Here is a 16,385-nt window from a genome sequence, read left to right on the forward strand (position 1 = left end):
TATTTTTTCTTTTATGATAATCAGATTTGAGTCCGGACTTACATGACAGGGAGCAAAGCATGTGGTCGTTGTTTTGTGTGTGGGATGTTTAGCCCCATCAGGCATGAGGAGGGAAAAGCAGGTGCAGCAGATGAAGGTCAGGTGTCCGCTGTGGCTTCATCCCAGGCTGCAGAATTGCACACGATCTCCAAGTTTGAGCAGTTATTCGGCCACAGTGATGGTTGGGTATGCCTTCAAAACTTGACTAACTAAATTCTAGATTGTGTCCTTTTGTATTCGAGTCCATTAGTTCCTGGGTTACTAGGTGGAAAATTTGTTTCTTAAGTAGTTGTCTCCAGAACTTGGCATCAAAAAACAAGCAAACTAAAACCTGGAGGTCATCTGCCTTGTTTCTGCCTTCTTCAGAAGAAGCAAAGAGTTTCCCAGCATTCAAAGGGATCCCTCAGATTATGAAATTCATATCACTGTTGGCTTGAGCATAAACTTTGTGGATTTAGGTTCCACTTGTGGTTTATGGGGATTCAGGTGCCACACAATAAAAATAAATCTTTAAAAGCTATTTGAGATGTCCTGAGATGGATCCATGGGTAAATGTGCTTGCCACCAGGCCTGATGATCTGAATTAAATTCCTGAGTCCCACAGAGTGGAAAGAGAAAACTGATTTCCATAAGTTAACCTCTGACCTCCAAACATCCCATGGCATGCACCCACTAAATAAATGAATAAATGTAATAAATCAAAAGTTATTTAAGCAGCATGATCACACCATGGAACTATATTTATTTTGGAGGGGAACAATTTTTTTTAAAAAAGATTTGTCCCAATGTCCCAGCCACCTTACTTCTGAACAAAAGGGATCTTAGAACTTAGCTCATTAATAGACATTCAAATAAGCAGCATCTTCATTCTTTTTTATTCGCAGAAATGCTTTCTTATTGTCAATATAGAGATACATTGTTCTGAAACCCAAACCAAAACACAATCTCATTAAATTCTTCACCATGCATTAGCTGATAAATCTGAAGTGTTGGGGGAAGAAATAATGACAAGAATTTCATTCTGTTGTGTCCCGAACTCATTATTGGAAAATTTCTGAAGGACAGTTTCCTGATTGTGCTGGATTGTAAAGGAAAACAAAACCCAAATTATGTTCTCAGTTCACATCATGTGTACAGTCAATAAAGCCTTTTTCATCTTTAGTAATTGGACTTTGGCCATTTACAAACCTTTGCTCAGGAGAGGTCTTCAAAACCTCCACTTTGTCTTTAGTGTCTTGAGCCCTGTCCTGTGTTCTCCTCAGGAGAAGGTGATCCTCCTCCAGCCTTCTTGTTTAACGGCCAAGCCTTCAGTTTTACTGGACATGGGAATTACACTTGTTTATTTATTGCTCTTGAAGAGGGCCCATTTGAATTCCCAGCACCCACACAGTGGCCACAACCACCTGTAACTCCAGTTCCAGGGGAACCCAACACCCATTTCTGAACTTTCTGGGCACCGGACACACAAATGGTGCATATATAAATGTTTCGGCAAAGTATTCATACACATGAATAAATCTAAAAATTAAAAAATAACAGTTAGAAATTATTGAGACAAGTGGTGTGTGGTAGAACTTCATGGCATAGAGGAAGAAACATTTTGGTTTTACAAATATTGTATTATGTTCCAAATTGAATGTGAACTTTTCCACATCTTTGGTTGATAAATCTTACCAACATAAAATAAAATTGTCCACTCTCCCGTGTTTTGTTGTTGCCTCGGGAAAGTGAAAACTTTTGTTTTGAAGCATTAATGTTATGAAAATCCTTGAAGGCAAGTCTCCCTGAGTTCGGAAAGTACTGCACATGTGACCACTCACCGGTCCTCACTTTAATGAGCGCTTACCACTAGCTTGAGAAAAGGCCACCGTGTTTCTTCTGTTTTTATACGTTGCCCTTGCTTGTTGTGGTTAACCTTAGCATCTTGCTTTTGTAATAGCAAGTATGGACCTCATGCACAGAATGCATGGAATACCAGGAATCTCATACAAAGAATAGTAATATTTCACTGAGTTCTTTTCTTTTTAATATTTATTTTTTGAAAATTTTATACATTAGTATTGTATTTACATTGTTTCTATCCCACACTTTCTTCTCTCCAATTCTTCCCATAGATTTCCCCCACCTCAGCTTCATGATCTCTTCATCTTTAGTTATAGTGGTTACGTATGTACACACACACACACACACACACACACACACCTTCACATCCTCACACCCTCTGAGTCAATTTATATGTATATATACACATGCTCACACATGTGTACACATACGTGCACACACACACAGACACCACACACCCTTCTGAATCTGTTTAGTGTTGCTCATAAGTATTGTTCAGAGCTGACCACTTGGGTTTGGCTAATCTATCAGGGGACTTATTCCTGAAGAAGACTGATTTTTCTCTCTTGGAAGTCATTAACAGCCTTAGCTCTTCATTTAGGGGTGAGGTCTTGTGAGACTTCCCCTATCCACATTGAGATGTTAGCCCATGTTGTCATTATGTAGGTCTTGCATCGAGTTATTAACCTGAAATTTTAAGGCCACTCCTAAAGTGGCTTTGTTTTTGATTTTTTGTTTGTTTTCCTAGGTTTCAAGAAAGGCATTCATGTAGTATAAGAGCAACACGGAATGATACTCATGCCTCTTTTTAAAGAACTGTTGTTTATTTTTACTTCGTTGTTTTCCTTGGGCTTTCAGTGATGTTTTTGGAGTTCTAGTAGGATTTAGAAGCTCCTTTAGTGCAGTAGTTATAAGGCAGATAGCAAAGCTTTACAACCCCATGGAAATTTTCTACTAAGGAATCAGAGAGATGAGGATAATTAGTGAAGGCAGGATGAGAACCGCAGGGCTGGGAGACACACTTGCCCTGCAGTGGCTCTTCCTGAGCTCTTGCCCCTGCTTGCAACCTACACACACCCAGAACTAAACTGGATGCCTCGATTTCCATACTGTGTTTAACAGAAGCTGCCGGTTCCCTTTGAAGGGAAGCTCTGAGCAACTGAATACATGAGGATGCATAGTTTTTGTTTTTGCTTTTGTTTTCAAAAAGTAGAGAGCACGTGGGCACAAAACTGGAATTGTGGCATACAGACTATGAACTGTAGACTCAGGGATAGCACGCTTTCCCCTAATGTCCTTTCCTGAGATATTTCCCCAAAATATTTTATGATGGGTATACTTCTTGCATATAACTTAAAGTTATAATTAAATTGTATAGTGATGGATTTACATCTAATTTTTTTCTTTCAGGTAAATGAACAGACATGTCTAAATGATCTTTAAAATTTATGAATAGATTCAAATAATATTTAATGAAGAAATTACTTGTCTAAATGGTGAAAACAAGTTTTGAGGGTTTTTGTTTCAGTCTACATCATTAATATATGTATTTAATTGGACATGCCTTATATACATATCCACAACCATCACCCTAATTGACTGAAGGGCTGGCTGCCCAGGGCCACCATGGTTTCCCGAGGACAATTGTTTTGTCATTCCTTTGTGTGGCCTGCCTGGAACTTAGCAGACAGTCGTAATTATTGTGAATTGCTGTAGAGACTTACTGTGTGGTGGACACAGCAGTGAGCCACATGGTGATTGAGGAGTTTTTGCCAGGGGTTGAGGAGGGAAGTCATTGCTCTTAGCTTCCTCTGCCCCCACAGGAAAGTCTCCTACTTAGCAAGAGTAGGAGCCTGGATATTTATAGTGATTTTTATTATTTTTCCTCATGGGTAAAGTTTGATAATATCCCTAACAACCTTTCACATTAAGTATGAAAATTGGGTTGATAATCTTAACCAGGACTGTTTTCTGGAAGGGTTTGTGTTTTATCATAGTTTAGTAAATTTATAGTAATTGCAATCTAAGTCGGTATCTTGGCAACCTCTCTTTGATGACCTATCTGGATACTATACAATTTATAATAATATCATAATATAAATTCACTCAAAAACTATTAAAAAAGAATCTCCATTCAACTTAATATCATTATCATCTGGAGAACGTATTGCAGGTTTTAATTTGCTAATCATTACACTTCTTTAAAGAACTGATTTCATGCACCATTAGAATGCATTTGCCATTTATAAAATATTAAACTCACAACACCTGAGAATTATATCTGCTCATTCCTTTTATTATAAAAATTGACCTGAATAAATAAGCCTATTATAGGTATATGCTCAACCTGATTAAACTAAAATGGCAAACTATTGTGGTTTTAATAGCACATGTATTGTACATCTTTTTCTAATGAAGTATATAATTATACAAACCAGAATGAAGGCCATAGTACTGAAATGCCTTCACTGATAGCTAGTTTGCTTACAAATACTTTAAAAAAAATACAGAAGTATTGCTTTGGATGCTATTCATGAAGAAAGCTCCACTCATCTTCTGCCGAAATTTCTGCCAAGAAAGATGGATCCATGTGGAATCCCTATCAGTAAGAGAGCCGCTGGTTATGTTTTGGGAACTAGTTTGTTTTGTTGCTGTTTTATAAATTATTGTTGATAATATATTGCTATGAATATATACAAATTTGCTAAAACTGATGTGGTTTATGAAAAATACAGACATATAAAGAAATTCACATACAAATACATGCTTTTTATGGGTTTGTGGGTCTTTTTTTTTAATAGCTTCTGTACTCTGTTTTGGGTGGTTTGTCTAGAAATCAGAGCTGGTCAAGAAATGAATGATGTCTTGTTTGCTTGTTTGTTTTGGTTTCAGTGGGTTTTTGTTTTTGTTGTTTGTTTGCTTGCTTGTTTTCGAGTCAGAATCTTGCTTTGTAGCAAGCATCCTAGATACAATCTGTGCAGCTTGGGTTGGCCTAAACTCATTGTGCTTCTGCCCTCAGCCTTCTCAGTGATGGAGTCACAGGCGTGCACTGCAGTCGGATTTTATTTGGGCAGCCAGATCACAAAGAATGACACAATACTTCTTATTAATTATCAAAGTCAGCCTATAGCTTAGGCTTGTTCCTAACTACCTCTTATTACTTAAATCAATCCATTTCTATTAATCTATGTTTTATCGTGTGGTGTTACCTCTCTTCCATTTTGCACCTCCTGTTCCTTCTCCTGTCTCCTGGTATCTTCTGCATTTACACCTTGATTCTTCCTATACCTCCTGCTTAGCTATAGGCTATTGAACATTTTATTACACCAAATCATAGCAAATACATCTTCACATAGTGTGCAAATTCCCACAACAATGCACCACCATGCTTGGCTCAGAAACTATGTCTTTTGATTGTCCTAATTAGTGGTAAAGATGGTAAAAATTCAGTGAACACCATTTTGATATATTTTAACATATGAAGATGGTACTTATGAAACTCCTGATTGCTTTTTGTTTTATTCTTTGATAGTTTCATAGCATATAATGAATTTTAGTTTTTTTCAATACCCATGTCCTCCCTCATCCCTCTCCCTTTTCTTATTGAAACTTTCCCAACAAATCTCTTTTGTATTTGTGTGTGTGTGTGTGTGTGAATGTGTGTGCACATGTATGTGTGTGTGCATGTGTGTATGTAATTCACTGGGCATAAAGTTTAATTATGGTTGATACATGAGCATGGGTTGGAGTTATTTATTGATGCATGGGCAACTTATCAGTGTTATACCATTAGGGAATATGACACTACTTCCTTAATCAACCATTAATTGCCAATAACCACTAGTGGAGGGATGGGACCTCATGATCTCCTTTCATCCATGGTAAAATGAGGACTGGCCAAGTCTTGTTCAGGCAACCATGGTGGCAGTGAGTTCATGAGTGCAATGTCTGTGTCATATCTTTTACCATTTAAATTTTTATTTGTTGCAGAATCACACATGTAACTACTATATTTATATCATTTTAAACCCTCCCTTAATTCCTCTCTAATGCCTCCTGTTCCACGCTGATCCAAACACGCAGGAATAAGGGTCCTGAACTATGAGGAATTGAAGGGGAGGATCAGGGATGAGAATTAAGAAGAGGGAAAGCTGGAATCAGGAGGTCTGCATGAGCAGAGGACTCTACCTGAAAGCTGAGGAAGAAGTACAGCATCTTATACACTGTCTGCAGGGGGAAAGGAACAGAGTCAGCAGAAAGCTACCATGCCATGGGGGTGGAGTCAGCAGGACACTAATCAAGCAATATTGCACAAAAAGATCACAGGGTTTCTCATGTGTCATTGACCAAGCACACAGTGACCTGGGGACTGAGAGCAACAGCCTTTTAGTTGGAGGAAGAGTCAGGTTCCTAGGTACCAAAAACCTTAACTCTTTCAAGGCCCTGGCCCTGTCTCCATACTACAGCTTGTCAAGTATACTCCTGGGCAGGAGCGCAGAACTAGTGTTCCTTTTGCCCTTTCATCTGGGCATCTGAGAAAGCTTTAGATTGGCCTAATCCTCAGCAACACTCCCTCTCAAACTTATGATTCTTTTATAATTGTTATTGGTTTACACACACACACACACACACACACAGAGAGAGAGAGAGAGAGAGAGAGAGAGAGAGAGAGAGAGAGAGAGAGAGAGAGAGAGAGAGAGAGAGAGGAGACCTCACTTAGTGTTGCTCACTTGTACATGTTTTTATGGTTGACCATAAAGAGGGGCTTGTCCTTGAAGGAGACTGATCTCCCATTTTCTTTCTTTTTTTTTTTTTCGAGACAGGGTTTCTCTGTAGCTTTGGAGCCTGTCCTGGAACTAGCTCTTGTAGACCAGGCTGGTCTCAAACTCACAGAGATCCGCCTGCCTCTGCCTGGGCAGAGTGCTGGGATTAAAGGCGTGCGCCACCGCCGCCCGGCTGATCTCCCATTTTCAACAGCCAGTGATGGCCTATAGTTCTTCATCTAAGGGTGGGACCTTGTGAGATTTCCCCATAATGCATTGGCGTGAAGACTGGAATTATCATTATGCAGTCTTGTTTAGATAACTATATTGTTGTATATGCCAGCTTTCCTGGCATGCCTACATATGCTACACTATAGAGCAGCATATGTCCTTGTCTTCTGGCATTTACAATTATTCTGCCCCTCTTCAGGGGATCCCTGAGCCTTAGGTGTAGGGGTTGTGTTATAGACCTACCAAATGAGACAAGGAACTCCATGGTGTATTTATACATATACATCTTCCATCCTCCTGTTCTTAAACTCTTTCTGCCCACTTTTCCATGATGTCCCTTGAGTGTTGAAGGGGGTAATATAAAATTAGGTTAACAATTTTACCCTCACTTATTGGATTCTTTTTACTTTTTCACAGTTTTTTTTTAGTAAGCATTTTTTTTTTGCTAAGGATATAGTAATTTTTGTTTCAACTATTTTTTATCATAGCAACTACAGTAGAGTAATAGAAATCTTAAAAACAAAGTTGACTGACATTTTGAGAGCTCCTGGGAGAGGGGGAGTCCATTTCCTTTAATGTGATTGCTGGTAGGTATACCACATTCAAGAGCACTAGGGCAGCACAAATTGGCATCAATGGGTTAAAATAAGTAAACAAACAAATAAACAAACAAACAACCAAAACAGAAGAAAACTCAAAGGTGGTTTGGAGGGAGGAGTTGGGAAGGGTATGTGTGATTATGATCAAAACAAACCGTTTGCATGAAATTTTTAAAGAACTATTGATCTTTAAAGGAACATAGTTAACTGCGTGATAAACAGATTTTGAAATTAATCTCCTTAATTACCAAGATTTGAACTAATCTAGAGACAGCCCGGACTGTTGCTTCTCGGGTTTCACAGGCACTGAAGACATTTTGTTTTACTTTTAGTGCTCGAAGTCACTTGGGTTTAGGCAGAGCATTCGGGCATTAACCTCAGGAATTTGTGGGTCTCTGTGCAGCACCTGTTCTTCCTGGAGCTTACCAGCAGAGTCACTCCCAAGGCTACGGGTACATGCACCAGACCAGTGTGTCATCCATGAGGTCCATGCAGCATTCACCTAACCTAGTAAGTACTGATTTCAGACACTCCTGCTTGGTGACAGAGTGGGAAGAGCTTGGTGACAGAGTGGGAAGAGCTTGGTGACAGAGTGCTTGTCTAGAATGTAAGCTTCTGAGCTCAACCCCCAGCACTGGAAAAAAAGAAAAGAAGCGAACACATTGCTATCTGTGTAGGTCTTTCAATGGAAACAAAACCATTGCTGAGGGCAAGTGAAGAGAAACAGTCATACTAATAAACACTGCATCAAGCAAGAAGACAAACAAGACATCCGGCAGCAGGGATCCTTTCTATGTTGCTTTTATGTTGTGGTGATGAAACACCGTAATGGAAAGCAGCTTAGAGAAGGACGAGTTTATCTGGGCTTGGACTCAGAGGGATGAGGGTCCATGCCCCGAACAAGGAAGCATGGTGGCCAGAGCACGAAGTTAAGATGTCACATGTCAACTGTAAGAACAAAGCAGAAAAGTAATCTGGAACTAGGGCAAGTCTGTATTCTTTCAATGTCAATCCTCGGTGACATATTTTCTCTAGCATGGGCATATGTCTTAAATTTTGCCATGACTGGAGATCAAATATTTAAATACCTTAGCCTATGGAGAACATTTCTCATTCAAACCACCACAGTGTCCCAATTTTTACGTCATGATTAGAAAGATCTGGGTATACTCTTTATCCAGGCCTAAGGAGGTACAGGTATGCCATAGTCAGGTTAATGGGGTTAATCTTCATGTTCATCACAATCGCCTCAGAAGTCGAGTGGACATAGGCAAAATAGCTGACAGAAATTTAAATGTTTTTAACACAAAGAAATAGTAAGTAGATATCTCAGTTACTCTGACAACCATAGTATCCAGGTATTGAGATGACATGCTATACTCCCAAATCTGTACAATTATCACATGCAATTACTGCATTTTAATTGAAAGTCTATGAATGACAGTATCCTTACAACACCCCTATTAGCATTCAGTTGAGGTTCAGAAGGATGCTTGCTTTGTGGTCATACTTGGGGCTTCACTCTGAAGTTGCATCTCTTAATACTTAGAAGCAGATGATGTTCTGTAAGGTAGCTGAGTGCTTTCAGGTCCATTGTGTGCCAGCCACTTTCCTCAGTCTCTTTAATCTATGAATAGTTTTGCCTTCGAGATTTACTGACTATTAATATTAGACGAACTGTTAGTCTTGAACTAAAATGAAGAGAAAAACACACTTTAAAAATTTTTACGTTAACAACATGTTCCTTATTATGCACATCAAAAATCAGGACATTTCTTTAGGAAATTTATGGCACTATGATCTGAAATATGTAAAGTTTAATTAAATTATTTCTTTTATATATTCTTAAGAGGGAACAAAATTTTTTAGTATTTATTTCAGAAAAGTTCATTTTCTATACAAGGGGGAGACATTGACAGAAAGCCAGTGGACCATGGGCCTGCTGTTAAGTGGGGGAAGGGGCTAATCTTCTGAAGAATGAGGGAGTGGGAGAAAATCTACATTTCTAAGGCTTCTGGAATTTTCTCTGTGTTGGACAGTGTTACTCTTTCAAAGACTAATTTTAGGAAAGCACACTATTTTAATTATTGTATTTCATTGTTGTCTTTTAAGGTTGAATTATTGTGTAATCTTTTGGGATCATTGCTTTGATCTTAGATCTGTTTTCTCTAGATGAACAAACTTGAAATTTCTAGAATTAGGTGGTACACCTGGCTTTTAACTGCCCAGAGATAGCAATGCCTGTAGGCCTTCATACTCATCATGTGTGTGGTGGTTTGTTGGGATCCAGATTTGTACCTGTGACTGCAACACCCAATCACTTCTTCTCTTCTCAGAGGACCTACCGAGCCATGTACGACTACAGTGCCCAGGATGAAGATGAGGTCTCCTTCCGAGATGGTGACTACATTGTCAACGTGCAGCCAATTGATGACGGCTGGATGTATGGCACCGTGCAGAGAACCGGGAGAACGGGCATGCTCCCAGCAAATTATATTGAGTTTGTGAATTAATTCTTCCTCCTTGCCCTTTGAGCTTTATTCTGATGTATTCTAAACCTGACCTTTTTAAAAGATAGAAGATACTTTTCAGATAACTTGGCAATTATTTTACAATAATGTATCCTTACTTTGACAATTAGACACACAGGTACCAGGAGGAAGGAATGACTTTTGGGCTGGAAACAGCAGCATCCATAGTAATTCCTGTAAAGAAAACCATTAGGTCTGGAGACCTGGTGCTGCTAATTGTGTTTGTGGTTTCATTTAGTTGGCTATTCAACCCTTCTGGGAAATGTATTTTTGTAGACTTTAATAGAGATGTTGATTGTCCCTTACATGTAACAAGTGTATGAAACTTCTTAGCTGTCACATGGAATCATCTGAAGCTAATTTTCATAGTCCAGCAACACAGCCAATAATTTAAAAATTGTTCAGCTTTTGAATCATTGGGTAATTTTCAATTCAAGTGAGAACTGCTTAATATAATAAATGGGAACAGTGGCAGAATGAGTCTGGTTAAAATCATATTGACTGTAGCCTTTGGGAGCAGGCGGGAAACTTGCCCTTTCCCTAGGCTCACCGGGATCTAGCTATTTCTTGTTTGTTTCAGGGTATAGCCTATATTTCTCAGTGTTTCTTGGTATTTCACATGTGTTTCATGGCATAGCCAATCTCCATTTACATTCTATAGGGCAGTGCACATGCTCCGGACCCCAGACCATCAGGACCGGTAACTTCACAGCTACTCGGCAAAGGGCAAAGTTCAATGTCATCTGTATTATTTCCCTAGTAGCCTCTATCCCGTTGCATGTCTAGTGGGCTTAAGCTTCCGTAACATGGCAGCTGCTTGCCCATCCTTGTTATAAAAGTCAGCAGTGTGGCTGATCTTGCCCTGCCCTTTCTTATAGTTGCCAGCTCATAAGAAAACATTTTGAAAAGTTGCTTGAGACTTTCTTGCTGTATTAAACTCTAGCTTTGAAAGACTCATGCCTGAGGAAATACACATATACTCTAGTAAATAGAAGACTTATGTATTTACTGGATAGCTTTCGCTCACTTAATGCTACTACCATTGATTTAAAAGCGCAGTGAATTGGACAGCATTCTGTGTAAGGGGAAATGGACTATACAGTATAGCAGAGGTGAAACGAAATGCAAAACATCAAGTAGACGTTTGCTCCACAATTCAAAGATTTGGTCTTATATTTTGACAATTGGTCTTCAGACTCTGGGATGGAAATATAGCCACTAAGTATATCTATAAAAAGGAATCCTTTTCCAACCTTGGTTTTCATTTTCTAAATCACATTCAAGATTAGATAAGAAAATCTTCAGAGATTTTTTTTTTTTTTTTTTTTTTTTTTTTTTTGGTGCAACCAACAGATGATTCACTAAGAAAGAAATAAATGTCATGTTTTGAGTGTTCAGGGTTTTTATAAGTCACAGCCCCAAGTAGAACCATTACTATTGTATCTTAAATTTGCTCTGCAGTCTGCAGTCGAAGTTAGTGGATGTTGATGTTTATCAAACTCTGTTTTTCTCATGGTGCCTCCTACTGTGACCTGAAGCAGGGTGGCATTCATTTGGGATGTTAAACAGGAGAGAGCAGTCACAAAATTGTGAGAAGATACTGGGATTGTGGGACTATCCACCCAATGTGTTCAAGGAAATTAACAAAGCACCCACCAGTGAAAAACATTTGAACGAAATGTTTATGAGGCCAAACTCAAAGTTGATTTATTGAAAACTTTGAAAAGTGAGTCCATACTCTTGAAAATCAGTAGTTTCATTAGATTTGCCTTAAAGAAAAGTTTTATTACACTGAGCTTTGCTTCTGTGATACCGATAGGATATTGAAAAGAAAAAAATAACTGAGATTTTCCTGGAAAGGGTTTTTATAGCTTTGTAAATAAAGAGCTGAGTCAATTTTCTGTCATTTGAATAGCCAGTCATGATTAACCTTCCTAACTGTTTTCATGTCTTGAACACACACCTAAAAAAACCAAACTGCACCTGCAATAATTTTACAAACATCTTAAAACTAATAGCAAGAGTGATAAGCTGGCTCGTTTATGTTATGTGTCTTTATGCTCCCCCAGGAAGACCATTTGTGTGTGTTTGTGATCATTAAAAAAAAGAGTAGTTGTTGATTAAAACTTCAGGATAAATGAAGGGAAGGTATGATTTTTGATAATTGTGTGCAGGAAGCTCAAGCGAAGCCGACTTTGAAATGATGCTGGGCATCAGCTAGTCTCCACAAAGTAGCAGCTCAATGGCCCATGTTTTTGGCACTCATTAATTTCAAAGTCAGATTTGATGAATGGGAAAGTCAGTCCATATTTTGGAAATAAGTGTCCTAAACATTGAGCTTTATATAATGTTTGCATAGCAAGATTTTTCTCTTTGAAGTCTTTCTGAATTGAGATCTGATCTGGATTTAATAAGGGGCCGTTATTCTCACTACAGACTGAGGCAGAACCAGACACTGCATGCTCTTGAGGTCATGCACTGATAGTTGTGACACTGTTACCAGCACCTGGAAGGATGTTACCCACCTCATCAGAAAAGAGGAGCCCAGATGTGTCATATCCAGATGCCATCTTTTTCAACATCATTAGAAAACGCTACTTTTTAAATACACTTTCCACATGCCTCCCTCCCCCTTGCAGTTTGGCAGCCAGTATCTCACATGTAACACTGACAGCTAAAAACAAGCCCTTTAGAAATCAAGTTAAGGGAAACTAAATGCCAAGCACAGAGAGCATGCACCTGTTCCTAAATGCGGTGGTTTCTCAAGCCTGACAGACGCACAAGAAGATGCTTGAGACGCTTCTCAAAGGCTCTGAAGACAAGTGTATTTGGCTCATGTTCCTCTTGAGAAAAGTTTAACAACAGAATACAATGCTTTTGTTGTAAGCTTTTACAGTAGATTTGAAAAAAAACTATTTTTTTTCTCCAGAGAGCTTATTTCTAACCTGTGACAAAATGAATACTTCATGTCCTCATTGTGTTTGTACATGTGCAGCAAACCCGGTTTGGAATTTTGATCTGGTTGTCATTCTTCAAGAAGCCCCTGCATCTTCCCAAGTATCTCAGCCTCCACAGAGCACCCAGGAATGTCTAAGCACAATTTGCCCAAGCACCCTGTGTGGGGATGGGTGAGGTTAGGACAGTCTCTCTCTCACCAAGGCCCTTTGTTTCAAGATGATGATGTCATTTGGCCAGTTTTACAAACGTCTTTCATTCCAGATCTTCTCTGTTCTGAGGTTCCCAACACTCCAGGAATGCTGGGAAAACCCAGTGTCCAGGTTCCTCCACCTCTAGTGGAATGCTTTCAGTGAAATGATAAAGAATATAAGTGTGATCTCTAATAATGCAGCCCTCTATACAGTGGATATAGTTTATACTGATGTTCTAATATTGATATATACAAAATAGGTGCCTTTTTGATTATACTTGTTTATCATTATAGTCTTGGAAAGGAAACCAAGCAAGTAAGCGTCTGCATATTCTATAACAATATTTTATGATACATGATTGCTATTTTTGTGGTGAGAAGTGGGATGCCCCTAACTGAAAGATGTTACAGGTTGTATTTTCCTTCTTAAGGTTTAGAATTTTAGAAAATACCGACTTTCTTCCATTTTCTGAAAAGTTGGTTTTTTTCTTGTGGATTTATATATAGTTGAGAAATATAAGCATTAAGTTTAAGTTTGGGGTTTAAAATATTTATGGTGAGATAGATTAGTTATGTTATGAGGCTGAATTCACTGCGTATGATGAGCTTTATAACTTGATCTTGTGTTAATTGTTTGTCTCTGATAATCTGAATGTGGCTGCATTGCACTTGTATAGGGTAATACAACGTGATGAGAGAGCTTTAGTTGAGTAGGAAGCTATGTAAACTAATTTAAGATGCTAAAATGAAAAACTCCCTGAAGGATTCCATGCCCCTTAGGGCCCTTTTCCAAGCAAGTAGCTGTTAATAACTGATGACCAAAAGAGTCAAGACATTGTGGGTATATTCTGTGGTCATCATTCCAGGACACATAAGATGCTAGAATCCTCAGGCTTCCCTGGGCAAATGTCCTTCCCAACTGCCTGCGACTTCACTCTATCCCCAGGACTCCCCATGCTTACTGCGTCTGATGTATGGTGTACTGTTTGCATAGCACACACATCAGTGTTTTCAATTATTGTTAAAGATGGTTTCTTTAAAGGAGAGAGAGAAAACTGCAATGCAGCTGCCTTCCTTTGTGTCCATACCATGGATTGCTAAGCATTTTGAAAGTAGCAACAAGTGTGTAACAGGCATGATATTTGTGGAAATGTTGGCTTTTGACCTGTGATAAAAACACAAATTGGAATGGTGTACTTTGGATTCTGTTTGCTTTGAAATATGTACAATTGTGGTTGGTGATTAATTTGTAAAACTGTACTAACTTTGAGAACATAATGATTTTGAAAGAAGCAGTAAATGATTTTTCATTGGAAGGGGATCGCAGAATGATATAAGGTTATTAGTATAATTTGGCTTTTGTTATGCAAATTGTTAACACCAGCTATTAAAATATATTTTAGTAGAAATGCTTTAATTCATGTTTTTTTTCCTCTACACTGTGAATCTTTCAGCCTTGGTGGACCAGAGGCACATTGTGATGTCCAGAGGACTAACCTATGCAAATGAGTTCACATCTTATTGCTGTCATAGCAAGCATGTGCTAAGAAATGATTTTTCCTCATCATGTACAGCAGTATTGAAATAGCACAGAAAGCCTGACCTCCCGTGCATTACACTGTAGTCCCTCACAATCCCTTCAAGGCCACCAAAACCATTCGCATTTGTGGAAATCAGATTGCTATCTATCAAAACTACTTGAATGACGCCAGGAGGAAAACGACAGACAGGCATCTTGGCTGTGGCTTTCATAGAACTATGTTCTCACATATTCTCTCTTCAGGGTCTTGGTATTCTGTGTCTACTACATGTGTTTGTAAAGGATTTATGATGCATTAATTTCCTATCAACACATTTGGTTTGCTTAAATAAATACAGAATGTAACAAAAGTGTTCGACTTCTTGGTTCTCAACCATGGTTTCTTTGGAGCACAGGTCACTGGGTGCAGGTAGGGCACTGTGAGTTCCTCATGACGACTCTCATCCAGTCACGTGAAAGATGTGTGATGGCAAATAGTGCATTTATTTTGAAAAGCTGTGCAGAGTGTGTTTCCCCAAACCAATACCGTTTTAAGTAATAATAATATGCTTTTTAAACCTACAATCTTTCTGATTTTACACCAACGTGTTGCTGTAATGCATCCTGTTAGTTAACTTTTTTCAAAACTAAAATCTTCACTGGTCTAGTGTTGGTTTTCATGTATCTGTAAGATGAAGGAAATGACTTGGAGGAGGGAAAGAGCACAGATGATACTCTGATTTTTTCATCTAGGAATGACTCTTTATCATAGATCATAATTACTTCCATTCTCAGAATGGAAAAGTTAGCTAAGCTCCTATTTTTAGTCTCATCTACATTTCAGTAAATTGGATCTTGGCTTTATTGTTTGCTTTTGTAAATGTCTCTAGCATAATGCTTCCAAATTGTGGACTGATAAATCTTGTAGATGGACAAACTTAAAACAGGTCAATCAAGAAGCTTTGCAAATGGCATTTGCTCATAGAGTAAACACTTCTACCAAATCTTGAATGTTCTGGTTTTCACATTCTATACGTATGAATCAAATATCTGTGGTAGTATGAATCAAACATACCCATGTTATTTGAAATTATAAAATAAATAACCCAGGTATCTGTTTACTTGAAGAATTTACTGTCCTTCCTTCTTCCAAGACTTTTTTATTTCATGATTATAATTGCACTCTTTGAAATCTGGGCCACAGAGGAAATGAATAGCTGGCCTAGAATAATTTAGGTTCCAAATGAATTATGCTTATAATTTTATTATTCTAATTTTAAAAATTGTGAAGTTAATTGAAATTAATTGAATAATTGAGATGTAGCAAAGTCCCAAATACTTTCCCAAACAAATTTCTCCAAAAATATTCAGATATAATATACTTGGAAAATAGACAAAAGGAAAATTTTATTATAATTTTTTGTAATCTGCTTCTGCTCTACACAAGTTTTGTGAAGGCAGAACACTGGATCAAGTCCAAGGGTGAGCTTCAACTTCTTTTTTCTGTAGTTCTAAGCAGAATTCTTTGGCCTTTGTCTATTGCATTTTTATCTGTGAGCAGTAGAATTCTGATGGAAAGGGGAAAAGGAGAGAACGGGCTCGAAGACTGAAAGTCAATATCAGAACAAGGGCCCAGTTGCTGATTTGGGTTTATACCATGGAGTTTTGATCTTTGCAGCTTTTTAATAGTCTAAAATAGAGAAGTGGGTGAAA

General features: G+C 38.3%; 1 protein-coding gene across 3 annotated transcripts in view; it reads left to right on the forward strand.

The window, feature by feature from the left end:
* Nebl (nebulette) overlaps positions 1 to 11,338 on the forward strand; it is a 348,833-nt gene extending 337,495 nt beyond the window's left edge. For all 3 annotated transcript variants that reach the window (XM_038334490.1, XM_038334491.1, XM_038334492.1), the window contains 2 exons: positions 7,878 to 7,984; positions 9,811 to 11,338. In XM_038334490.1, the coding sequence (XP_038190418.1) occupies positions 7,878 to 7,984; positions 9,811 to 9,987 (284 nt within the window). In that variant the 3' untranslated portion in view covers positions 9,988 to 11,338. The remainder of the gene's footprint in view (positions 1 to 7,877; positions 7,985 to 9,810) is intronic.
* The last annotated feature ends 5,047 nt before the right edge of the window (positions 11,339 to 16,385 follow it).

This window comes from Arvicola amphibius, chromosome 6 (genome assembly GCF_903992535.2).
Source record: "Arvicola amphibius chromosome 6, mArvAmp1.2, whole genome shotgun sequence".
Lineage (NCBI taxonomy): Eukaryota > Metazoa > Chordata > Mammalia > Rodentia > Cricetidae > Arvicola > Arvicola amphibius.